General features: G+C 41.1%; 1 protein-coding gene across 4 annotated transcripts in view; it reads right to left on the bottom strand.

Moving 5' to 3' along the window:
• Window positions 1-2,785: 2,785 nt before the first annotated feature.
• The window catches only part of sema4c (sema domain, immunoglobulin domain (Ig), transmembrane domain (TM) and short cytoplasmic domain, (semaphorin) 4C), a 114,568-nt gene continuing 90,292 nt past the window's right edge, over window positions 2,786-27,061 (bottom strand). For all 4 annotated transcript variants that reach the window (XM_022212392.2, XM_022212391.2, XM_051950309.1 and 1 more), the window contains 12 exons: window positions 26,207-26,305; window positions 25,667-25,763; window positions 25,100-25,219; window positions 22,623-22,774; window positions 18,698-18,873; window positions 16,379-16,523; window positions 15,651-15,864; window positions 11,862-11,977; window positions 9,259-9,416; window positions 8,717-8,808; window positions 5,965-8,478; window positions 2,786-4,013 (listed from right to left, as the gene is read on the bottom strand). In XM_022212392.2, the coding sequence (XP_022068084.1) occupies window positions 7,583-8,478; window positions 8,717-8,808; window positions 9,259-9,416; window positions 11,862-11,977; window positions 15,651-15,864; window positions 16,379-16,523; window positions 18,698-18,873; window positions 22,623-22,774; window positions 25,100-25,219; window positions 25,667-25,763; window positions 26,207-26,305 (2,265 nt within the window). In that variant the 3' untranslated portion in view covers window positions 2,786-4,013; window positions 5,965-7,582. The remainder of the gene's footprint in view (window positions 4,014-5,964; window positions 8,479-8,716; window positions 8,809-9,258; window positions 9,417-11,861; window positions 11,978-15,650; window positions 15,865-16,378; window positions 16,524-18,697; window positions 18,874-22,622; window positions 22,775-25,099; window positions 25,220-25,666; window positions 25,764-26,206; window positions 26,306-27,061) is intronic.

The raw sequence follows: 27,061 nt of genomic DNA, 5'->3' as shown, positions 1-27,061 counted from the left end.
AAAATGTTTTGCCAGACATACTGTAAGTGCATAAGGACCCACTCTGGTACGAGCACTTCTGTCTGGGCCTTACACTCTAAGGGAGGCTAAAGGCCTATTCCAGCCATATGGTATTCACAAGATACCATATGCTGACTCACAAAAGGATGAGTGAAGAAAAAAATCATCAAAATTGAAGACACGGAGCATGAGATATTCTGACCGCTGTACAACAATATCATGTAAGCTCCAAAAACCAATGTGTTTTCTGATGTTTGCAATGTTAAATTTGATGCTGCTGGTATGATCATTTATTTAATCACAGAGTATAAAACAAAGCATTACAGATATGTGAATGAGTTTGTTAACTGGTGTCAGGCTGTTTTTTTTCTTTAGATAAATACCAAGAAAACTAAGAAATGATCTTGGATTTCACAGTGAGTGGGAAGACACACTAAGAGGCAGCTATTAACTGACTGCACTGAAGTGGTAACTGGATACAAATATCTGGGGGGAAGAATATAATGATACGGTGGTTTTTTTTTATTGCTCATTTGCGGAGAGTATTCAAACTTTCTGCTTTATTGCTTGGTATGTTTCACTGTCTGTAGTAAATAAGAACACACTCAATAGAACTGTTAATCTGTCTGGCAAGAACACGGGCCAACAATTCTTGGTCAGTTGTTTCTTTCAGGATGGGGATACAAGCAGAGACCCTCTGTCCCTCCCTGTATAGCTCTGTGAAAGACCTCCTCTGATGAAAATCAAGGTTTTTTTTGCTAAAAGACGTAGATGGAGATAGGGAATTCATAGATTCACAAAGTCTACAGGAATCAGTGAAGAGTTATATCTAATTCCTTTCATGGCAGGACGAGATTGCTTTCGTGGAAAAAGTGTCTAAATGCACAGAAAGGAGATTTTGGAGGTTTAATCAATGACTGAAGAAAGACTTGAAGCCAACTCAGGGGATATGAGGTGTGTTTCACTTGCATTTTGTTGTCTAGATTGCTGGTAATATGTAGAGCAGTTTGTTTTTTTAATGTCTGTCTGTAATTGCAAAGTCTTTTCTGTTGTGGTTGAACTGATCTGTTGACAGAAAGAGAATTTCAAAATGCACAATAAACAAAACTAATTGCGTTTCCGATTTAGTGAGCAATTACATATTTTCATCAGATTCTCCCCGCCTTGGTAAATGCCCATTTTTCAATCTCCATGTCACCAGTTTTTGTGTTTTGTTGGTTTGGTGGTAATTCTTCTCTCTCACAAAAGTCCTACTAGTTAGGGTTAACTGAACTTCATTTCATAGACTGCACATAAAGATGGACAGACCCTTTATGATGTCGCCTATATATTTACTAAACAGTGATTTTGAAGCCCAGGTCCAGTTCCCATCTCCACTATTAACTCGAAGCAATAAACCCTCGCAGACTTAACTGACATCACCAGGAAAGTGATTTACTGTTAGATGATATGAGTGCTGGAAATAGTATGAATAGGACTGGGACAGTAGCTTGTAACATTAAATGTAAACATTAACATAAACACCTTTTCAATTCATCGTCAATGTCATCATGAGACAAATAACCACACTCAGCTCAAGCTATAAGTCACCAGGTCTATAATTACATGTGGACTTCTTTTCTCTTGCAAAGTGAAGTTTGCAGACTCCTTTCATGCTTGTTTTCCCCTTTTTGAACTTGCATTGAATGACACATCATGAACTGTGGGTAGCTGCCTCAGTCAAAGCAGAAAGAGTGCTCTCTTTCTGCAGATTTTGAGAAAGTCTTTCTGAGAGCCTTCATGCACTTGACGATTTAATAGTGAGACAGCCCGAAGTCCTCATGGGTATAGCGGGAATCCATTTCAAAGTCTTGAGTGGGAACACTGGAGTTGGGCCACAGCGCAGAGGCTCGGGCCGTCGCCATCTCGACAGCACCTGACTCCTCCTAACTCCTGGCAAATCCAAAGATGAGCAAAGAGGTGAAGTGTAAGTGGAACTGAGGCGGACTGTGCTAATGTTCAAGTGCCATTGACTCTACTTAGACTTAGACAGACTTTATTTATCCCAGAGGGAAATATACTATGACGACATCCAACTGCCATTAAAGCAGTCACTACATGAATTATCTTAATTATGCATAACTATCAACCTCAGTACAGCCTAAGCAATGATTTATATAAAAATGTACCCCCTGTATAGTTGTCATCAACAGGGAAAGTGAAGAGCTGAGTTTTCCGACTGCTCTTAAAGACAGAAAGGGACTCTGCAGGTTGAACAGAATGTGGTAACTCCTTCCACCACTGGGGAACCACAGAGGAGAAAAGTCTGGCTATTGACCGGCCCTGTTGCGGTGGTTGTGTCAGGTTGTTTTCATTGTAGTTTTGAATGCCAGTGTCAGAGTTTTACATTTTATGTGGGCAACAACGGGAAGCCAGTGAAGTGATCTGAACAGCGGCGTGATATGTGCTGTTTATGGCTGGTTGAAAACCAGACGCACCAGGTTTGACAGTGCATGTGGGGAGGCCTGCCAGCAAGGAATTGCAGTAGTCAATGTGTGATATTACGAGAGCCTGTAATATGTTTGGATTTTGTTTGTACCAGGCTGTAGACATGTTTGTTTCTACAGTAAAGTTGGACATTTTAACATGAGTCAGTGAGATCTGACTCTCTTTTGAAGCCAGTACCAAGGGGCCAGTCTAGGAATTGCAGTTTTTGACTTAGTTTTTCAGCACAAGAGGTTGCTTCTTGCTTTATAAGTATTTACTATATGTAAATTCCTCTTCAGCAATGAAATTCATACACAAGTATATCTCTATTTTTATTTGTGTATATGTACACATATAAAAAATAAGGACATATGTACAATGATAATAAATATCAACATGTTTGTACAAGTGAAATAAGTTACTTAACATACTTTAAAAATAAACAAAATAGACCAGTAACAGACAAGCAAAAATGGGGCAAAGTAAAATTGCAGTGATAATAGAATAATGCAAATAATAATGTAAGAAAACAGCAGATATTAAAGCCAGATGTCAGAGAAAATACTATCAGCAAACAAATGCGTAAGAAGTGAAGAAATGCACAGAAAGAACACTACACATGCATTTTTTTTCAAGCTTGAGACCTGAATTCCTTTATCTTTTTAGTTTTTGCAACATGTTGTATTAAATCAAAAGCTTAATTGTAAAAAGTAGAAATGTTAAGACATAATCAAGTACCAGTGTAAAGAGCTAATGTGTTTTAGCGTTCTGCTTCAGGGGATTTATTACTTTAACATAGACATGTTGTAGCAGTTATCTGCAGCTATGCATTTGGTTCTCAGGGGCTGAAACGATTTCGGTAAATTATTTAGCCTTACATAAAGTGAGGGGATAAAGAATTAAGTCCAGCAGTTCACTATTGACATATAACAAGGAAAAAAATCAGGAAGTCCATCAGTCTCAAGCCTTTTTTGCGCTTTGCTTCAGGGAAAATTTAGCTGCAGATAAAATATGCAGAAAGGTTGCAGACATCAGCTCAGTGTGGCAAAGTGGACGGACTAACGAGACTTAAATATCAATCTCTGATCAAATAAAATTAATTTAGGTAATTCAACAAGAACAAAAGCAACTGCAGTCTACTTTGGCTTATCCAAACGGTGAAGAGGCACAGAAAAAGTAAACATGTTGAAATGCAGCCATGGATTCCTGTACAACTCTTGAGTCATAAAATCAGACACATTTTTTTTTTCAAAGACAGCATTAGTGTTGCACAATATTAGTGTCTGTAAAAGTCCAAAAATGATCGATCAAAATGATGCACTTGTACAAAGATGATCACATCAAAGATGTACAGTCCACTTGCAGAGGATCATGCAACACGAGGATGGAGTGCTGATGGCTGACCACCTCCTCAACCTTGGGATCGTTTTGATATTCTACATCTCGTTCTGTACACAGTGAGGGAAAGACAAAAGTATCCTTGTCCTCCCCCTTCCTTCTTGCTGTGCGCCTCTGGTCCCAACAGACATGTTCCAAAAATAAAACCCCTAATGGACAAAGAAAAGAAAGAGGACAAAATTACATAACTTAAGTAACAGCAAATGGTGAAAAAGTTATGTACAATATGACTTTATCACTTTCATACATAGTGTTGGCTGTATTTCAAAGTTTTCTTGAAATTAGATCAGAAAGTAGGTTATGTTTTTCAGGACATCATTGCATCACGTTGGACCACATCATATTTTGGGCTAACTGACCTGGTAGTGAATTTAATAATTTAGTCTTCTACTTGATTCTAACATCGCTCAATAGATAGAAATAATAAATATGAAAACTTGCAGCATCTGTAACGAGGATGTAGTTACATCTGTCAGTTGAAAGTAGGGGATTGGTGTTAAAAGATTTTGAAACTTGCAAGAAAAACATTTTTATTAAACAGGTGTTTCTTCCTTCGGTCAACCTATTTTGATGCTTGTCAGACTGGAACATTTTCTCTTTAATAAAATCCTTTAACCGCAAGCTTCAGGGCTGTGTGTGGGCCTTTTTCGTATCTTTTGCCAAGAAAGTAGTTTATCTGAAGCACCTGTCCCTCAAGACTTTCACAAAAGATACGCACAAGGACAGCTTTGATGAGAAGAAGACTGGGTAAATGGTTCAATACATACAGCATGATATAAAGCTACATGCTAGCAGCTCAGTGGTGGTGCTTTTGTCTAAAAGCTAATGCAATAACAATGCTAGCATGACATGTTGATGTTTATCAGATAGGATGTTTAAAATATTCATCATCCTGTGGGCCTTTGAAGCAATTTGGTTGTAAACCGGAGAATTAGACAAATTAGACAGTAATGTAGCGCTACAATGCCTGCTCCCATAAATTACCATGAGGGTGGTGTCTTGATGCTGCATTGGCAGAGACAAACTGATTATGATTTGTATTGTGTCATGGGGGTGAAATTTTGAGAAATTAGCTTATTTTCTTTCTGGCCTTACAAGATATACAAGATATATATCTGTCATGTCTGTACAACAACAACAAAGAAGTTGAAGCCTGGAGATGGTTAGCTGAGCTTAGCTTAGCATAAAAACTATAAACAGGGGGGAACAGCTAGCCTACCAGAACCGCTAAAGCTCTGCAAGTCCCTCTCTGGTCTGGTCTTTGAATAAACCCCTAAAACTCATCTGTGTATCAAAGTTGCATATTTACAATTACTTTTCCATGAAATAAATCCCTTTATGCCATGAATCAACATACTGGATTGCTGTAGAATGTGTAGCTCTATGAAGACAAATCACTGCAGCTCGAGCTCACCAGCTCACCTATGACTCTGTTTAAACACTGTCAAACTACTCATACACAATGGAAAGCTGTAATAGTTGTAACAGTTGATGTCATGACACTCACAGCTTATTTCATTCACATATCTATCAGCATAGAATAAATACCATATGGACCTGTTAACAAGGTAAATAACTTGATTTTCACTGAAGGGAGTCTTTAAAATGCTACATCTTGTTTGTTTAATCTGCACAAAAAAAACCCAAAATGTAAAAGGACAAATTGAAGTTTAACATGGGTTTGTGCCAGAAAATTTCTTGGCCTGCAACTTTGTTTGGAAACAACTAACAAGATACAGTGTAGTTATGTAATGAGCTTTTTAACCTTTGGAGAGAGAAAAGGCAGCTGTTTTCCTCTGCTCTCAGCTTTTCCACTAAATTAAGTTAAATGTCTCCTGGCTGTAGTTTTGTATTGAACGTACAGATGATACAGTGCTATCAATCTTCTCATCTAAATTTATACAAATGAATTTCCAAGATGTTATTCCTGCATGCGATATGCTGGGCAAAGTGACTGCTAGAGAAGCCAAATAAATAAAGTAAATAATTGGTAACACTATGCTGAGCAGCACTAGAAGCCAAAAAGCTAAATTGGAAATCGTTTAAGGTTGGGACTTTGTTTAAATCTGTTTGCGTGAATTTAATTAAGTGGAACAATACCTTTCACTGGTTCACGGCTGCTTCCCGCCTGGAGCCAGCAGTTTGTCAGCAATCCGTCTGTCTTTCTGTCCATTCTTCCATCAACACTCTGTGTGTGTGTTCTTTTTGTGTCGGTGTGTTTTACAGTGCTCTTCCTCTATACAAGTCCACAGTAGCCCGGGGGTCAGTCTCTGGGCATCGGTAGGAGGGGGGGTTTCATGGAGTTCAGGGGTCCATCACAAACACACTGTTGTCCAGGATGGTTGGGATTCAGAGGACTGTGAGTGTGTGTGTGTGGGAGGGGTAGGTTCCTTCTTGGCAGTGCAAGTTACCACCCTCACCAAACACAAAATATAAAGCACTTATTGAGACATCCACAGCGGTCGCACCAGTGAGGGTTCAACTACATTCTCCATGCCTAATGTCTTCATGTCATCTTCAATTTGGAATTAAGTGTGCAATTATTGTTCGGCTGCTAAGCGCTGAATGCAAATAGCCTTTTCTTTTCAAAGGAGATGAACAAACATCCAAAAAGGCTCAACCAAAACACCTATCTGGTACACATGGAGTGCATTTTTACTATATTGGACTTGAAGGTGCATTTGAAGGTCACCGTGCAGGGCTGAGTGAAGAGTAATGTAATGTTAGGCGCTTTCCCTCGCATTGAAATTCACAGCGGGGAGCCTTTAGTCACTTGATAACCATTGGAACACTGCTTAAGTCCGTAAGACACAGAAAAAGAACAACAACAAATGTCTCAATTCAAACCAACCATCACATCAAATTAAAATGGAAGGGATCGAAGACTTTCTCCAGGGGTAAATACAACGAAAGGGAAAAATAATACAAATTGAGCAGAGAAAGTCTTGAGAGATTGTCCTTCATTCAAAACCCCCCACTTACGTCTTTCACTCCAATTCACTTCATTTTACATTTAATTTCCTCTCTCTTTGTCTCTCTCTTTCCTCTCCTTTCTGTCCCACACAGAGCTCCTGCTACAGGGACGTGATTGTCGTCTTGCTTGGAGATTAATTAGTCTTTTTATACCGCTCTCACACTCTGGGCTCACGAGTACAAAAATGGGAAGGCGCTCTTCCCGTTTTTAAGTGCAGTAAGCTGAAAAAGTCTCAAAGGAACAGAAGGACAGAGAATCAGTACAATATTTCCAGTTAGTTGCCCTTGTTGTTCATCAACTGGTTCCAGCATGAGGGCTAAAAGCCTCACTTGGTCCACTCAATGTGAAAGAAATGTGCCCTTCAGAAAACATGTAACGCCATTTGTTTGATTTCCATGCTTGAGGTGTTCTCCTCTGCGTTCGTCCTTTTTAAATACACAATTTACACAAGTGGCACAGTGGAAGCAGAAAAAGTCACAACCATGACGGCATGTTGCCGAAAACACAATAATTATAAGAGTGCATGTTGGTGAACATGGTGTATGAGTATGTATATTTAACATGCTGTGTGCTATAAATGTCTACAGTGAGCCAAACAGGCATTGGCAGAGCTAGAGAGAGAGAGCATGGAGAACTGACAGCATGTCACTGAAAGAGAGAGAGAGCAGGCATCCTCAGAAAGAGGGAGGTAGGTTGGTTGTTTCGTTTTTCCAACTCAGGGAATGGAGACGGAGGAGAACAGGCCTAGACGGACGACTCCTCTGGGTTTGCGTCCGGCAGCACGCTTCTCTGCTGCAGAGTGCGTCTGAGCTCTTCCTTGAAGGGGCTGGAGTAGTCGTTCCCACCCATGCCCAGGCCTCCCAGCCCGCCGCCCCCAGCACCAGCCCCGCTAGCCCTCTCCTCCCCTGCTGTGCTCAGGTTGAGGCGGATGTAGCCGTTGCTACCGGAGCCTCGTATGTTGGTGAGGCTGAGACGGCTCGGGGAGTGGATGGGCTGGCCGGGAATGGCGCTGGGAGACGCCGTGCTGCTGACGCTGCTGGGCCCCAGGGCGTGACCGGGAACGATCTTCAGCGAGCCGTCTGAGTAATAGTAGTTGGCGCCAGTCTCCCAGAAGCGGTCTTCATCGCTGGGCATCTTGCTGGGGACAAAGGTGGGCGGCTCCTTGGGCAGGGTGATGGGGTAGACCAGGGTGCTCTCCAGAGGCTTCATGTCGGCTCCCTTTCCCAGCGCCAGCTTCAGCCTTCTGCGCAAGTAAAGAGCTGCGACAAGGAGCAGCAGACACGCCGCTCCCAGGGTGATAACCAGCACCCAAAAGAGCCCCATGCTGCTGTCCGGAGCCCGGGCTTCCATGAAGACTGGAGCACTGGCTACTACAGCCACCTGGTAGCGCTCTGTCTGAAACTTGACCCCCTGTTCCTCAGAGTAGCAGATATATCGACCCGCTTGCATCTGACCCGCTTCTGGGATGACGAGAGCTTTGAGCGTTCGGTCGAAGCGTGGTCCTCCGGCTTCAGGGTCACCCAGCTGCAGCTCCCGATCGTTGAGAACCCAACAAGGCTGAGCCAAGTTGGAAACCAGCTGGCAAGGCAGCACCATGTCAGAGCCCACCACCACTGTTACATTCCTCAGACGAGAGTGCTCTGCAGTAACAGAGTGTCGAGAAGAGAAGACAGGAGCAGGGGTTAAGTGTCATCCATAATAAATTCAATTCATATTCTGCACTAGCTAGCTCTTCTGTTTAATTCAATTTATTCAGCACAATCCAAATCTATTCACCAACTCCAGCCCAACTCCATTCTTTTTCCCCATTCTTTTGCTCCTGCACTAACAGTTTATTCCCACAAGGGGCCTCTAGTGAGGTGTGAACCTCCTACTCACCAGGACTAGGGATGGAAACGGGCTTATCAAACTTGGCTTTTCCCCTGCTGAACCTCTCCAGCATGAGGTCCTGTGAGAGGGAGGAGGTGGATCTGGAGAGGAGAGGGCGGAAAGCAGAGCTCAAGATTAGTGACAGCGTGAGGAAAGAACTGAGAGACATTTCCAGGACAAACAATACAAGACATAAAATTCAGATTTTTCTTCACTTTTACAGTTTCTGTGCTTTAGCTACAAATAATCTGAATATAGATTTAATTTGGCAGTATCACAGCTTTTCAGTACAAGATAGATATTATAAATGTCATCTGGCCTTGTATGTCATCTTTTTGTGATGTCATTTGTTTCATAAGCTTGACTGAGGGAAACGTAGCCAGACACACTTTTATGTATCCAACTAAAACATTAGTACAGTTGTCACTTTGTAATAGAGTTCAAGGGATACATAATATTTAAATACAGTGTCAGGGGCTTGTCTGATATTTGCATATCAGCATTATCAAGTACAGTATGAATGCATGGCAGCACTCGGGTATTTGTCTTACCCTCGGTGGAGGTCGATGCGGACACAGGCCCGACCCTCGCTGTCCCAGGCGCAGTAGGGGTCCCGGGCGAGCAGACAGTCTGGCTGAGACTGATAGCGGCTGCAGTTGGCCAAGGGCAGCTGGAGAACCTCCGAACGAGAGCCAATGTACAAGTACTTCTACAGAGCAACAGAGAAAGAAGAAGAAGAGGGAAAGAAGACAAAGAACAGGCCCAGCCATCCACCCAGAGACAGAAACCAGAGAGAGACGATGAAGAAGAAGAAAGATAAACAGAGAGAGAGCGGGAGAGTGAGTCTGTTAGGGTTAGAGGAGATAATGGGATAATCACTCTCAATTACAATAACATTCAACCCCCCGACCCTTTTCCAATCCAATCTGGTTTGCGCTCTTTTCGCAAAAGCTGTTAAATAAAATGTCTGGTCGCGGCTAAGCCAGCATTAATGAGATAAGCAGTGGGCTTTAGGGCTGGGTACGCCCCGTCAAAACCGCATCGATCGGTGGACATGTCGCTTTTTAGAGCCATGGGGACACGTCCGGCGTCAACACACAGGCTCACTGACAGGGCAGAGAGACTGGGAAAACAACGGGGGCAGAGGTTCAAATCCCCACTGCAGCAAAAGACTGTAATTACTGTTATTGTGACGAGAGCTTTGCATGAGGCGACACTTGATCTGAAAAAGGGTAGAGTTGATAAAAACATCTGCTTGGTGGCAACAGGCCAATGGCACCGTGCTGTCTGCCTGTCTGTTCTCAATGGATCTATGATTGTAAGTGTCTGGCAAAAAGGGGTATTAACAGATCAACAGAAGACAAAGTACCACAGCGATCGCTGAATACTAATGAACAAGTGATATGACAACAAAGAACTCTAAATTACACTCTGAATGAATAGGATCAGATGGCACACAGCAACATGCTAGATGTGCTGGTTGGACAGGAGATTCTCAAAACTTTGTAACTTTGCACATTTCCTCCCTGAGAGACCATTAAGGTTTGTTCTCTCAAAAAGATAGAGGATAATATATAGAGGAGTCCAAGGTGATAATATGCATATGATTCACAGAGAAACCAGCTGGATGCTCAGTCTCAAATGATTAAGTCAAAAAGTAGAGCTCCTTTCTTCTCATTAAAATCACTTCTGCCTGAGTTTGTTGTATAGAATCTGGACTGTTCCTTATGAAAAGTGTATCCATACAGCGATGACTTAACTGAAATGCCAGAGACTTAATGCATCCGTTCTGCTGTAAATCAGACTCTGCTGAGAACTAAATGAAAGTGAAGTGTTTTAAATGGACATTTAAGGCATCATTGTGCTCCAACCACAGTACAAGGCAGGTGGCAACATCATCTAAAACCGTTTACTTCAGCCTCAGCATTCTGACCTTTCTGAAATTAGGATCCTAAATCTAACAGGAACATTAATGCCCACTTCACACAGTGATTGGTCAAGTGCTTGGAGCCTTGAACTTCTCTTTCAGCAAACTTCCATCTCTTTTTGTGTGCACAGTCAAACCCAACACTGTGAATCCCTTCCAGGAGGGACTGTTTTAAAGGGCTAGCAGTTATCCCTGTGTGTAATAATACATTATATGCCATCCACTGTGGTCTGAAGTGCATAGCTTTGCCTTTAGTATTACACTTCCATACCGCTGAAGGACTCGTGACATTTTAAGTTTGATCCACAGTGATGCAGCAGAGGCCAAGAAATCTTGTTTAGTTACTAGTTCGGGTCAAGCTCTGAAAATGCCAGGTGGGTAATGTTTCTGTTAGACCTTTCCTGTGCGGTAAATGCACACACCTTAAAAACTCCATCCTTACATTTTCAGTCAGTGTTGTCACTAAGATATTGTACAGTCCAAACTAAGCTATCCCTGATGGTCTTGATGATAATATTTTTAGTTTTAGATACTGTTCTTTGTTAGATTTTTTCCTTGTTCATGTGTCACTTTTAAGTAAAAAAAAAAAAAAAAAAATTGCCTGACATTTTCTGTAATATTAACAGTAATTTTTCTCCCACTGCCAACACCAACCTTCACTTAGCGAAAGGGTGCAAATAAACAAACACAAGCTTTGCATGTAGCCTCCAAAAAGCTAAATCCCTGCTGCTCTGAGCATGCTGAAATTTCTAAATGAGTTCAGAACTGACCATTTCAGCCTGAAATGATAGCTAAACAATCAGCAGATTACTGCTTGCTTTTAATCATCAGTTCATGATGGATCAATTGTTTATGTTTAATTTAGTTAACTCTCTGTGAAGGCAGTAGGCTGTTAACATACCAGGGGCAGAACAGGCTCTGACAGAGTGAATTCTGCTGGACTGGGATAGTGAAAAATCATTCTAGAGTTGGTGGGATAAAATGTTCAAGATAACATTTGTGTAGAAATAGTAAACAGCACCTTTTCTTAGTTTCTCTAACATTGACACCAGAACCAATAATTTTGAACTTATTGAACCTTTGCTGTTCACTTTTAATCCTCATCCCTACTTGGCAAAGCTTCTCAAAAGCGACTGATGACACTATACAACAGTTTTGTCATCTTAAACTGATTTAGATGTGTCAAACTGGTGGAGACTGAGCTACACCTCATCGCTGTCTGCTTACCTTAGCATGGGAGATGGTCAGGCTGTCCACTGGTTGGGATGTCTCAAACAGCTGGATCTCTTCGATGACGTGGGCCTCAGAGCCCAGGATCACCACCCTCTGCAGCCAGCCCTCCGCTGCAGCACAGAGAGGAAAAGGAAACGAGGATTGAGTTCACTTCATTCCATTCGTGTTAAGTCAGATTTTCAATCCAAGTTCATTTCAGTGCAACAGACATTCGTCATCCCTCATGGTATGCATTAATATTTCATGGGATCCATGAAAACACATTTTCAAATGGTTAGCTGCGGCACTCAGCTGGGTCCCGATACAAAATACCCTATAAACACACACCTTTGAAAGCCAAGCAACTCATTTTAATATAACTGATATGACTTTAGGAATTATTTTCAAACACACCTGTGACAGCACGCCAGTTCATTTGCAAAATATGCTATAATATTCTATAATAAATTGACCAATGCACCTGTGACTTCGATTTAGATATTAATGATCAGTACACAGACACCTGTGACTCTACACCATTTTACTTAAATATTAATGATACCCTAATATATTCACAAACACGCATCTCTGACTGCATAGGAGTTCATTTAAATATTAATGACGAAATATGATAATATGCAAACAGTTTCCTTTGATGCCAACAATTTAAATATTAAAGCACAAGCTGAAAAATATCACCTCTGCAGCAAACAGTTCCTTTCACTGCACTTCATGAACTATATTGATAGCCAAATATATACTAACTGTGTTCCTAAATCGCTCTGGCTTCATCAGCCAGTCTAAAATGAACCTACGGCGATGATTCTTTTAAGGTTTAATGCTGATTTTTGACTTGTCACAGCAGGAAAAAGCACAGGTGAAACTAAACTAATGACATTAATCGTATTTGCTTGCTCCACTGAGTTGTGCCAGCGAGCCAAAATGCAAATAGCAAGGCCCTGGAACTAGAGCAGCCAACCTGAATGCAGCTTTATTTAATGTTATTAATTACACCTGCACAAAAAAACTAATGTCTAAATTAAAAAAGATCTATCAAAGACGAAAAGAAAGTGGCAGCAAGTCAGCTTGTGGTCACATAACAACAAATGCACACAGCTAACGTTTGATCAAGTTGTCTGCACCTTTAATCAATGTCAATTTGTGAAGCTTTAAAGCCAGCTAGACAAAAATTTCATGCTACTGTGCATCTGAGAAAGACTGAAAAAGGAGAAGAAAACAGCTTCTCATGCAAAAACATCCATCTACTTCACTGGGCTCCAGCTCAGCAACAAACTATTTAAGGGTGAATTTAAAAGCACAAAGTGGCTGTTCCTGGCCCTTTAACACCTTGGGTAACAGTAATGTTATCAGAGACATGTGAAGACTTTTTCAAGCGGTGGATGGGGAGCTGATGCTGGAGGAGGAGGAGGAGGAAGAGGAGATCCTGGGTTCCTTTCATGTAGGGCATTGTGAACAAGTTTAGATTCCCTGTGATGAAAGGCATTTCGGGCACAGCTGGTAGGGTGACCTTGATGTGTGTGTGTGTGTGTGTCTATGGATGGAATAAGGTAACGTGCTGACATGTACTTTTTTTGTGTGGTCCTCTCGATTAAGAGACTGTCACGGATAATATGAAAAGCTAACCCAGTAGCCAAAGGGAGGCTTGAGCGAAGGAAATATACACACACACACACACACACACACACAGACACACACACACACACACACACATAGCAAGCAGCAGGCATATCATCACACTCGCCTCTCGTGGCGTCAGGGACCAGTGTCGGCTAATCCCTCAATCCTGTAGCCTGGTTTTTCCTGAAAAACAGTTTCAACAAGCACTCCCTCTCTCTCTTTTCACATCAGCCGTAGCTATGCTGCAGCTAATAGCTAATCAAGCCCGCAGCCCAATTGGCACTACGAGCGCACGTCTGCCAAGGGCCCTGTTGAGTTTGTGCTGTGAAGCACAACAAGCGGGGATGACTGCACTTGGCTCGGGGAGTGTGAGCCTGCGCATCTATGTGTGTCAGTTCGTAAGTGTGTCACCCATGTGTGTGTGCGCCCGTGTGTGTGTGTTGTCTGTGTGTATTTCTGGATTGGCCTCCCTGCTTTCCACCAGAGAAGCCCTGAGTCCACAGTCAGTGTTGCCCCAGTCACTCTGCCTCTGCAGTGATCTGAATGGTAAGTAGTCGAGTCTCTTTCCATTCATGAGATGGGCTGCATTCAAAATCACATTCCCTGGAATCCACTGTCAGATCTGTGTTATTCAGGATTAGGGCTCTGGGAGTTCAGGCTGATTTCTGAATCGTGCCAAAACACACACCTGCATGTGGGCCCGATGGTGACTGTCTGAAGATATTAATTAAGTGGCGCATACGTAGACATCGCCTGTGACGCATGAAGATGGATTTCAGCATGCAAATCAAGCCCTTAATTGAAAACCAGCTGAAGTCTGGCCAGATGGCATGTTGTTTTTGTGCCATCGTACCTAATGCCAGTACCTGTCTCAGTTTGCTGCCATGGCCTGTAAGCTCTTATCTCTTCAACAAATATTGTGTGCAGCTCACCACAACACCAGACTCACTCACTGTCAGCTAATAGAGGAATATGTGGAAAGACCATGTACATGTGATGTATTTCAGGAGGTGAGCGAAATAATAAAAACATCATACAGTGGAATGTAACCTTAAACAGCAACCATGAAAAAATACTAGCCTTGTCTGTAGCTTGTAAGGCTTAGCTGATGTATATAGATACAGGCTTTGAAAGGAGATAATTCAACACAACTGCTTCTTTTTAAACCTGGAGAGGACAATGTTCTCTTAGAGTGCATATAAACAAAAATTGTAAACATGCTAAAATATCTTAAAATTGTTCCTATGTGACGTATTGAATAGGAGTTGCAGTAGAAGCTGAAGCATATACCAGTGCGTAGGAGCTGAAAATATCGGTAGTATATTTGCTGAAAGTTCAATGTCAGATTTGACCGTGTAGGTAGTTACTTCATCAGTGTGTAAGGAAATACACATTTGAATTTTTAAAAGAGGACTGACAGCAGTTAAAAATAAAAGATGAGAGCAGTTTGAATATCAGCTGGAAACAGTGAAAGCAATTACTGTTTATTTGAAAGTTGCAATACCAGGAATAACGGGTCTGTGCACTAAAAATAATTAAAACGTCTTTTGGTGTGTGAGCAGAGACAGCAGCTGGGAAGTCAGTTGAAGAGTAAAAATTAGTTAAAGCGTCATTCAATTTGCTGAGGCTGAAAGCAGCAGAACTGTTGGTTGAAGCGTAAAAGATAAAAGCAATCACACTGTAGTTTACAGAGCAGGAGATAAAAGCAGTTGAGATGTTGGATAAAAGCTCAACATCCGAGATAAATGAAGTGTGCACACTGTGTATAGTTGAAGCGTCCACAGCGACTGAAGTGGAAAGTTCATCTGAAGGGTAAGATGGTAAGAAATTAAAGGACCTAAATTAAATTAAAGCCGGAAGTTTTTATTGAAATGTCAGAAACTGTTGAAGCGTGCACTCTCCAAATAGTCATGTAAGTGTTAATATGTTCAACAGCTGTGGAGGGAGAATGTATATCATGGCTGTATATTTGTTTTCTGATACTGGGTTAAGTAAAACTGCATTGTCTCAGCTGCACTCTGAGGTTGCACATGCCACCGAAGACTCGCCAGCAAAAACATCTGCCGAAAAGCACCATGAAATTTCAGGCCTCTTCTCAAAGTTTATACTTCTCCATAAAAATACGTGTGTCTTTACCAATATCAGAAAACCACATGTAATTTGTACCTGTGCCGATGAAGAGCATGTTATACGCCCGCTGATCCAGTGCGCTAACCCGATCCACCGCCAGCCTGGTGAAGTTGACACCTTTGGTTAGCAGCAGGGGGCGAGCAAGAGCTTTGTCCTCCATCAGCGGGTGCTTCTTGGCAAAGTTGAGTGTAGCGTCAGGCAGCTGCAGAGAGCTGTTGTAGCTGTTCTCCCTGTCTGAGTTCGTTATACACTGCAGTACAGACAGAGGACGGAGAGACAGTTGAGGGAAATGGAGCAGGGAAAGGAAATGGTAGAGAGGACGAAGGGAAGAGAGCCAGGAAGGGGAAAGAGGAAGAGGAGGAAACTTCTTAGCTGCAGCTGGCATACGTTGGCATGGTTAACTGGCTTGGGGATGACTGCCCGGCCTCCCTTCCCTCCTCTCCTTTTCTCCCTTTTTGTTTCATGCTTGCTCTCACCTCCGCATGCCTTTACACCCTTTCCTCTGCCTCCTTTCCTTTCATCCTGGATCATTATGTCCTTAGCTTTTCTAGTTGTGCCAGCTTTTGCTGTTTTTCACCTCCATGCTCCTCCAAATCACCCATTTCTTCCACCCTTCCTCCCTCATTATTCCACCAGCCCACCTCTGCCCTCACATTTACAGGTAAAATACAGACACTGTTTCTTATTTTCTGGAGCTATATAGAAGTTGCATTTATCAAACGTTACATATCACTTGTGCCAGTGCAGAATTTACAGTTTCTTACCGATCCGGGCCGTGGGCTGGGGACAGCACCGGTGTAGCGTCCCCACCTCTGGGATGCCTCCCTGTACTCTTTGTAGGACCCTTCAAACACCTTCTTCACATCACTGATCGGGTACTGGCACACAGCTGACACATCCACATCACCCCTGAAACATGGCAGCAAGGTGGGGAGTCAGTGATGTGTGGCAGCAATAACAGAGAGATGAATTACCTGTCATCCAAGTATGTGAGATATACTAAACAGGATGGAGTATGTGAAAATACAGCTATAAATATAAACATCAGTTGCACGTCAAATGCATGGGATGAGAGCTAAAACTGAACATGTTTACAACAGACTAACACTGTCAAGCGAAGCTGACGTGCTTTTAAACAATGTTCTCAGTAATCAGAATGCAGTAGATATGTTAGCTCTACAGAGTAAATGGTTTAATTGCGCATGGGGCAATGATTAGATGTGTTGCCACTCCTTCTGTGGCAAAGCAAACTGATGTGCAAATTGATGCACGTGTAATACTCTTCATTCATATGCCAGGGAAATCAATCAGTTGGTGCTGTGACTAGGAAATGCATTTCATTTAATGGAGAAGTCAGGGTGTGGAAGCTCTTAATTTTTTTTTTAACCACAATTTTAGACCCCAAGTGGGAGTAAAATTGGGTATAGACCTAGACAGATTAAATTATACTTGTGTTTGTCATCTCACAAATATATTTGCTTTCTACGCTCATTCACTGGAATGGAAACATGTTGATTTGTTTTTTTCTCTCAAACTGAGCCACTCACATGTTGACGCGTAAGGTAAACTTTGTACTCCAGTAGTCAGGATGTAGTTCCAATTTACAGGTATTGCTGTTTTGTTCAGTGAGATGCACAGCTCCAAAGATAGCTACAAATGGATTCTACATGGCTGGTGTGAAATGTCATTTTTTTTTCCATTTTCCTTTTAAAACGGCATCTTTGAAAGGTGTAAACAGGAAAGAAAAGGCTGTGTTCACAAATTCATCTCATGTGATTTGTCTTATGAGGGAAGTACTTCTTTAGCCTGGGACAGTCATGTGCAGCAGGGCCACAGGTTTTATGGTGAACATCAACTAAGAACAGCACGGATGTCTTAGCAAGTTAAAAAGCTAGTCTATTCAGTCACATTATGGCTTGAACTCCGAGTCATCATTTACATAATGTCCAATTATCTTAATGTTATCTCTATCAAAGCCAAGGGGCTTTAAGGAATCCCCAGCGAGTCACACACAGAAAGGGGATTAGGCCTTTATTTCAGCAGCAGCAGGAGCTTTGAATGAAGAAACAAAGCTTGAAGTTCAAAGCTGGTTCAGTTTGTGATATGATATCTTATTGAAGAACACAAAAGACTCACATCAAAGGGCGCTGCCTGGAGACAGAGAATGTCTCTAACTTTCCTCCAGAAGAAAACCTTCTGCCCTCACTCCTATTTTTTTGCCGATAAGTAACTCATTAACACATTACTGTTATGTAGTGGTCCGGCAAATGCCTATCTTTATTCCATGATGATACCAAAGCGACTTATCAGAAATAAATTGCTTGTGTCAACACCCTTCATAGTTCAATTATCACACTCAAAATTAGCTTCCTATGTAGCTACTGCAGATGAAAAATGTCACAAAACTTTATTTTATCTTACACTGATTTTATCTAAAAACATCCACGATCAGTGGAGAGTTTGTTTTCCCTCATAAATGTTGAAGAGATGCAAATTACGTTAGACCTGAATAACCAAAGGTATTATGAATTTCTGCTCCCAGGGAAAATAAAATAGAATAGGATACTCCAATTGCACAACATAACAAGAAATGAAAAATAGACTCAGTGTCTACAGCTTTGAATGACTAGTTTACTGATATGTCTAACTGAAAGTTTTTATAAGCTTTGAGTCGTCTTTCCCTCGAGTTTTTTTATTTGAAAAATAATTTCAATCAGTTTGATTTTGTTTTGCGACAGGGTTCATAATATTTGAAACTAGATTAAATCTATGAGACATTCAATTTCTAATAAAAGCAGGAAAATATATTCAAGCACACTTGAGTTGTATCCACACAAAATAACTCCCACTACTGTTAAAGACCCATTTACACAGGAAATACCTAATCACACAAAGTACTAATTAATGCCTTCATATCAGAGCGATTGGGTGACCCACGATTTTAATAAAAGAGTCCAGTATCTGACAGGTTGGCAGTATGACAGCAGATAGCACAGGTAGTAATTAACTCACAGCTGACATTTAAATTGAGATATTTCCATCATCTCTTTTGCACGTCTCTGACAGCCCTCGTTCTGACTCACCACTGGGCGTGGAAGATGCCGTAGAAGGTGGTTCCTCGCCAGTCCTGCCCCGGCAGAGTGAAGACAGCCCTTAGGTTGTTGAAAGACACGTGACGCTCTGGGAGAGAGCACTCCAGCCGGGCTTTCTGAAAAGTGGTCCACTTCTTCTGCAGGGTCCTGGTACCACCCAGATCGCCCTGAGAGAGGAAACATCGGCTCTTATCAATGGCCGGTGAATATTCTTTTGGATTTGGTAAAGTCTGCCTCCACCCAAAAACAAACCTTTGTTTTTGGTGAAATATGGTAGCTACTTTGACATGGAATTAGAATCTAACTAACTGTAGACATGGGAGATTCACAAGGAATTAAGATCACAGATGACCTCCACAATTGTAACAATTTCCTATAGCTAGCCTATTACGTGGTATAGAGGCATTTGATGGGGAAATGTCACATCACCAATGCACAGACACTGAGATTGGACTTTGCTGGTCGTATGATTTTAATCCTTTTTAAATGACCTCATTAAATGTTTCAATGAAGAAGAAAAAAGAACAGTTCCAAATTATTAATCAAAGCACCACATTCTTACATGTTTAATATTTCAGATTCAATGGACTGAAGCCTGCTTCTTAATCATGAATCATGAAGACAACAAAATTGCTGAATTTTAGTTCTTGCCACTTTCATATTCACAACCATTCTAAACAAACCAATGCTAAGAACATCACATCATCGGTTCCCATGTGAGATAATCAATTCTGAAGATGAATAACAGGTCATTTTACTGCTTTCTGTCGATATACATGTTTTCTGATGGGAAGCGCTTATCAAGAAATAACTGATAGTGCCCATTGTTAGTGGGTTATTGCTGTAGACTGACAACTGATCACATGTTGTGAACAGGTGGAGGCAGAATGACAACGAGGTGTCTTTTACAGAAATGTTCTGGGATGATCACTGTGGAATTATTGTCTTTTTATTGGATTGAATGGATTGATTAAGAGGATGAAAACACAGCAGACTTCTGCTTTTGACAATCTGAGCGATTACATGCTGAAGAACATGTTACCATGGTTACCAAGTGATTTACATTGCTCATACAGATAAGGTTGCCTTTTGAACAGGTCAAAAACATGAGATGAATTTATTACTTGCGGCTAGAGGTGCTAAAACCACAGATCTATGATCATAAACTATTGTGTGAAACTCCAGCTTCTCTTCTTTTTCCTCTACTGCGTGCTTCTCTTCATGTTACATTCCATTAGCCTCACCTTCACCCCATTGATTCCTAATATTACCACTGTAAATACACTGTATGTATTTAATAATCTCCTCGACAGGAATTCCCTGACTGAAGTGCTATCGTGTTGGAGAATTTAGAACATGACACATTCAAGTGTACCACTGAAGTGCAGTGTAAAGACAGTGATACTATTCAGCTGTGCAATAAACATGGCATATATGTATAATATAACAGTCCCTTAATGTATTGTTCTATGGGCTCAAAAGAGACATATCTGCCGGCTACGTCTCATTTCTATTATCCTCAGTGATTGCAGAAGCTGTAAAAACGGACTTAAAAATGCAAATGCTCATATTCCAGCAATGAGACATAGACATTGTGCTGCTGCTGCAATAGCAATATCAGCAGGATGCGCTGAATTATTCATTGCTGTAGTACACATCATGTGAGAGCATCTGTTTCTAATTTCATTCAAAGAGCTTTATTGTGCATCACTACGCAGACATTAAAGGGCCCTTCCCATAAACCACTGCATATACTGCACACTTAATTACACACATCTCCACTCACTATTAACAATCTGTCTCCAGTTTGCTCAGACTAAAGGTTACTGACACTGTATGGTTGCACAAGTAAGTGTAACATGACACTAAACTCTTGTCGCGTTAATTGAAAGGTCAGAGAAATCATACTAAATAAAAAGAACTGCCATCCCAAGTCTCAAGGCTCTTTGTTGTGACTGTCTTCTCAACAAGGAGCACTTCACACTTCTGGACATAATCACTGTGGTATATCAAACCTAATCAGTTCTCCTAATGGGGCCATTAATTAAGCAAATGAATGCATTAATTACCAAATAGATCTATGTCTGTCACCATAACGCATTGTTAGTCAAGTGGTCATGGAGTGGAATTCTGTTGCTCTGCTTGCTGTGGGTCAAAATAAAGCACAGAAGAGCTATTTGCTTTGTGCAGGCACTTCTTTTCCCTTTCCTTTCCTTCACACATTTTTTGTAGTTTCTTAATTCTTGTATAATAGAACTTCAAAGGTGCATTTTGCTATGGCACATGGACAGAGAAATGCAGTTTAATTTACCTCTGAAGGTCAGTTTGATAGAAGTTTGGCAAAAAATGCAAACAAATGTGAACAATAGTGAGTCCACAAGTGAGTTGAGCGCTCTCAGTTTTGGCCGTTTGCACCACTTGCGTAAGAATGCATAAAATACTATTAAAAGCAGACCAGGCATTGTTTGATCTGTCCTGAAAATAAAGCGCCATTCTATTTAATTAGCTTTGTATGTAATGTCAGGCTATTTATAGTGTGATTCATCAACTGCTGGGAGGCGGCAGCCCCTCGCAACACCACAGAAACTGCTCAGAAACTGAGCACAGCAAAGAGCCAAAGGTGCTGATCTGGCCTCCAAACTCCAGAGATTCTTGACTAAACATCCATTAAATGCACCAGAACATGCCTGATCTATGGAGACCCCACCCTGCAACAACAGGACCTCCCCAGATGTCCTGTGTCCATGTCCCAAAGGCTCAGACCTGTTTAGCAGCATGAGGGCGATCCACATAACATTAGACAGGCAGATTTAATGTTGTGGTGATCAGTCTACGTACACATTTACTCCACATATACACGATCGTTCAAAAGTTTGGTGTCACTTAGAAATGTCCATATTCTTGAAAGAAAAGCATTTTTTCCCCCAATGAAGATAACATTAAATTAATCAGAAATCCAGTCTAGACATTGTTAATAAATGACTATTCTAGCTAGAAACGGATGATTTTTAATGGAATATCTCCATAGGGGTACAGAGGAACATTTCCACCAACCATCACTCCTGTGTTCTAATGCTACATTGTGTTAGCTAATGGTGTTGAAAGACTAATTGATGATTATAAAATACTTGTGCAATTATCTTAGGATATGAATAAAAGTGTGAGTTCTCATGGAAAACATGAAATTGCCTGTGTGACCCCAAACTTTTGAATGGTACTGTATACATAAAACAACTCAACCAGCTGCTTCCTTATATAGACATCTCCTGTTGAAGTCTGAAAGCCCAAAACTGTTGCAGCCTCACATTATTAACTACTCAGAAACAGCTGCCAAAACAGCTGGAGAAAATAAAACAAAACAGCTGATTTCCAGCCAAGTGTGCATGAAACCATGATTCTGCAGTCCAATCTGTCCCCGTGCACCCATAGTCATTTGCAGATTGATTACTGTTTGAATTAGTTTGTGCTTTTCCCATTAATAAACACCCTCTGACACAGCGCACAGGGAGTGAGGTTAAGGCAGTTTTTTGGGATTCTTAATTGAATCAGGGATCAGCTCTGACTGGGATAATGTTAAAGATTTTAAGAAAAAATAATTGGTGTCTATTTTCCATGAGCAACAATGCAATTTCATCCCTTGTCTTATTGTGTACGAAGCATCTTTACAGTGTTTTCTCACATCCTTGTTGAATGTGTACAGTGACTGGTTGATTTGTTGTAGTCTCTTTCTGCTGATCGACTTACATTTCATTATCCAATACCATTTGTTTATGAAGTTGTATGATGTCCAAGCACAAGGATGCCTCTTGTTGGGAAACTTAAGCAAAACCTTTAGTTGTATCCGTTCTGCAAATAAGTTGGATTTTTTTTGTCTATCTTTTAAATAATAGTCTAAGTTTGCTATTTCTAGTGGTACCTTGCAGACGCGAGCCACTCGGGCCACCGTGAGCTCCGTGTCACAGTCTAACTCCAACGCTCGCTCGCTGAAGAAGAAGTAGATCTTGTCATCGTCCCCCTCTTTGCTTCCGATGCTCTCTCTCACCAGGGCTGAACCGACAAAGTCTGGCTCTGCAGACACACAGAACTGTAGTATCAGGTGTATTTACACATAATAGTAAAGACATTGGACAAACAGTCTCAGGCAGCAGGACTGAATCAGACACACACACACACACACACACACACACACACACACACACACACACACACACACACACACACACACAAATATATATATAGACGCAGAAGACTGACACCTCCATCTCATTCCCTGCCACCCCTTCACATTTTCTGTTTTCTATCGTCACTCTCCTTCGCCTCACCTCTTCTCCAGTCATTTCTTGCTGCGTGTCTCTCCAGTGCTCCCTATTAGTGATCCATTTTGCGTTTTTCACATCTTCCAGTCACAGCTGTCTTTCTCAGATTCTCTCTATATCCAGTCCTCATTAGGTTGAATGATATGTTTCTTTTTTAAAGGCAGACACAGACATTTTTGGAGACTGCTGGGGGCATTAAATTCAGCCATTTTTGAGCAAAAGTATTTTCTGAAATTACAAGCATAGAGTGTTTCCCCAGATGGACTGGTCCTTCCATTATGAAACACTCAGAAGCAGCATTTTAACTCATCATAGTGACAACTCTCCAGTGAAACCCAGACCAATTAAATGCTTTCAGGCTGGTCAGGAACTGCTCAAATTAAGGTGAGGCCAGTTTCATTGCAGGTCCAGTTTTTAATAACAGCTTTGTATCAACATGAATAATAGGCCGACGTATCAGTCTGAACCTCTGCCTCATCTGTATGTTCCTCCTTCCTCCCGCTCCCCTCACCTCTCCCTCTATCTTTTCATCACCAATCCTAATGTCTGTTCTCTCATCACCTATTTTTCCTGCTGTGACTTCATCCTCTTTGCTCTCCTTCATTTCTCTCCAAGCGGCTCACCCCTTTCCCCTCCTCCTCCCCCACAAGATAACGATCCTCTGGTGTAGCTCAGGTCTGCACTTCATTTCCTGCGATTCATTTCTCTTTCGCTTGTTCTTTTGCATATTTCTCCACCGTATTTTTCTAATCAAGTTTGATAAAATAGAAGTCTGTGCTTTCAACCCATGGTGTGTTTTTGAAAAATACTTTTTTAATTTGTTAGTGTCTTAGGGATTCAGGGAAGAAAAAAAAATTAATATTTTTACAACTGGCAGGTTGCGAAACCCTTCCCCAGCTCAAAAAAAGCATTGACTGACTTAAATTCATGTGTTTAGATACAAAGTCAGACTTTGGTGCAGCTTTTGAATGTTCCAAACAAAGAAATACCAAAACTAAGCAACAGTGAATTTCATGGGCATGTTGAATTTGCTATTAGACAGTAAGCAATCCTTCTTTAAAGTTAACATAAAGCTGAGTGACCTGTCCCAACATGAAATTATGGAAACAATAGCTTAAGCCAGGTAAGAAATAACAAGATAAATATCAGCAGGATGCTGACAATGACATTTGTTTATCAGATATGTCAGATAGTGTGTCATTTAGTTTGAAGTGTTGAATCAGTTTCACGCTATAAGATGACATATATTGTAAATGTGCGCTATCCAAATAAAATTACATTGAACTGAAATTGAACATGACGTACAGTAACTGTTAACTACAAGAAAAACAGACTTAAAGAAATTTGAAATAACTGCAATTATTATTTTGACCAGTCAAAAAAATCACCTTAGAGATATCTTACATTCTGACGAGTCACTGTATAATTATGCCTTGTCAAAATGATGATTATATCTATAACTTTAATTCCAGCTAGTCAGATTAAGTCATTACAGATTTAAATGGCCTGCTATACTTGTATATCCACCACTAGAACTTACAGTGGTAAGATGCTACTAGTTAAATAGATTAGCTAGTAATAAAGAGCATACCATTAGTTGCCTGCTGCCTGAGAAAATATTACATTTAAAATAATTCATTGCTTGCATAGTTTGAAAATACAAAGAATGAAGCTGAAAATCTATGTTCTGTGATGTGTATCAGGGTGTAAAATGTTGTAAATTCCCTCAATATGAGTTATGTTACAAAAAAATCTAAATTTTAATAAGTCTATATTTGTGATACAACAGCTAAAAGTCTGCTGGTATTTACTTCTTTCTGAATACCACTTGTTTCAATAAGAGATTTTTAGTAGCAAATTATCATTGTCATTGTTAGCTACCCAGAACGTACATAAAGCTTGACAGTGTAGCATTAGCAACAAGATGGACTCAACTCAGGAAAGATAAAAATGTTGCTATTTCCTGGTTTTATTTGCTTTTTCCATCCCATTCCCTTTTCTTCCCTCCCTGTCTCTCACTTGGCAGGCTCGCCACGTCTTTCTTCTTCATCCTTCTCGTGCCCTCTTTTTCTCTTACCATTGAGCCAGGCAGGCAAGTATTCGCTCTTCATGCTGTAGTGCTGCTGGCCCAGGTTCCTCAGAATGACTGGCTCTGTACCCAGGAAGTTGTTGAGTGTTGCTGAGTACAACTCCTTATCTGCACCAACAAAATGCAAGCTTTAGTTTAATTCACTTTTTTTTTTTCCAAAGCCACAATTGTACAGGCTTACAATGAGAGAAGGTCAGTGGTTCAGTGGGGAAACACAAAAGGACGAAGAATGGGTGCCTGTAGGTTCAGTGAAGCTGTCCACAGTGAAGTGAATGCTGCATACAAAGTTAAATTGGACTTGTGGACTCTCAGTGCAATCGTACGGCTACAAAACAGATGGGAAATTCAGCGGGAGCAGTTTGTGGAGACTTGATGGACATTTAATGTTTCTTTTAGAGCTGTAAAAACGTGGATCTGTTCACTTCAGTATACAGACTGTTGAGGTGGAACAACAGAGGCAGTTGCTGTGTTTTTTGTTGATAGCGGATGTCAATAGATGCCTAACTAAAGACTTGTTTTTCTTTACATATACGATTTCTGCATATTTCGACTTACCCACTATCAGGCCAGTGTGCCCCTTGGCAGGGTCATATGGGCATTTGCCCTTCCCGTCTTCCAGGGCTCCAGTGTCGAGGGCAAAATAATCTGCGTTCTGCAAGCACACACAGGTTCACTCAATGAGAAACACAGGTGGTTTGTAGTCACTATGTATTATGACCCACATGGCAGGGCTGCAAGCTCTGTCTGCCTGTAACAGGGACCATATCTTCACCTCTCACCCTGTTGTCCGATCGCATCAGTGTCATACACACACACACACACACACACGCACGCACGCACGCAACCACACACACACACACACACACACACACACACACACACACACACACACACACACACACACACACACACACACACACACACACCTTCACACTTTCAGCTTACCCTGCATGGGATATTCATTTTCCATTGCATTTATTTTTATTTTGTCACACAATGGTCTTAGCTGCAGGTCAGGTGGCAGCCATCTCAAGTTGACACTGTCAGCACTGGCTTGCTCACCATCCAGGGAACCACACAGGCATGAATACTTACCACGTAGGTGCATTTGGGCTGGAAGGCGAATGTGCCACATGTGTAGAGGTGCGTGTGGTTGTAGCTCTGCAGGAAACGAATGTAGTTGAAGCACTCGGTCTGTAAGGGAGTGAGGAGGAATTATTAGAATGCTGTCCTCCTTCTTTTAAAGGTACAATCAGTGCTATTTTGTCCTCTGTTGAGTCGAAGCATGTTCCACCATGAAAACTTTTAGTGTGCTCACACATGCTGCGAGATTTAGTTTTCCTCTAATGCTTCGTTGTGAATTTTTAAAAAATCCTCAGTCCCTGAGAAAACCTCGGTAACCTTGGAACTGGATCATGTTTGCTGATAATATCTGTGTATCTGAAACATGCAAAATGAGCCTACTGTCATTTTAATGTGTTTGACATCAGTCAACCTAGTGGAAGTGTTCAGTGTCCTATTGAAGAATCACTTCACAGACTATGTAGTGACACATAATCTGAATAAGCTTTAAACTGAACAATAAAGTGACAGATAGTTTCATTCAAAGGATAAGTATATAATTAACAGCTTAATTTATGCGGTGTTTTATGGCAAGTGCCCTTTAATGTCTGCACTGTGATGAAGAATAGAGCTCTTTGAATGAAAATGGAAACAGATGCTCACGCATGATACATACAAGAGGAATGAATAATTCAGTGCATCCAGTCGCTATTACCATTGAAGTAGTGGCAAAACAATATCTGTATCTCAAGGCTATATTATGAGCGATATGATGTTTTAAAATTCAGTTTTACGGCTCCTGCAATCACTGAGAATAATCAGGATGAGATGTGTCTGGTAGACAGACCTCTTTCAATCCCACAACGACAACATCACATAAAAAGACTC

This window comes from Acanthochromis polyacanthus, chromosome 7 (assembly GCF_021347895.1).
Source record: "Acanthochromis polyacanthus isolate Apoly-LR-REF ecotype Palm Island chromosome 7, KAUST_Apoly_ChrSc, whole genome shotgun sequence".
Classification (NCBI taxonomy): Eukaryota; Metazoa; Chordata; class Actinopteri; family Pomacentridae; genus Acanthochromis; species Acanthochromis polyacanthus.
The sequence above is the reverse complement of the archived record's forward strand: the minus strand, read 5'-3'. Positions and strand labels throughout refer to the sequence as shown.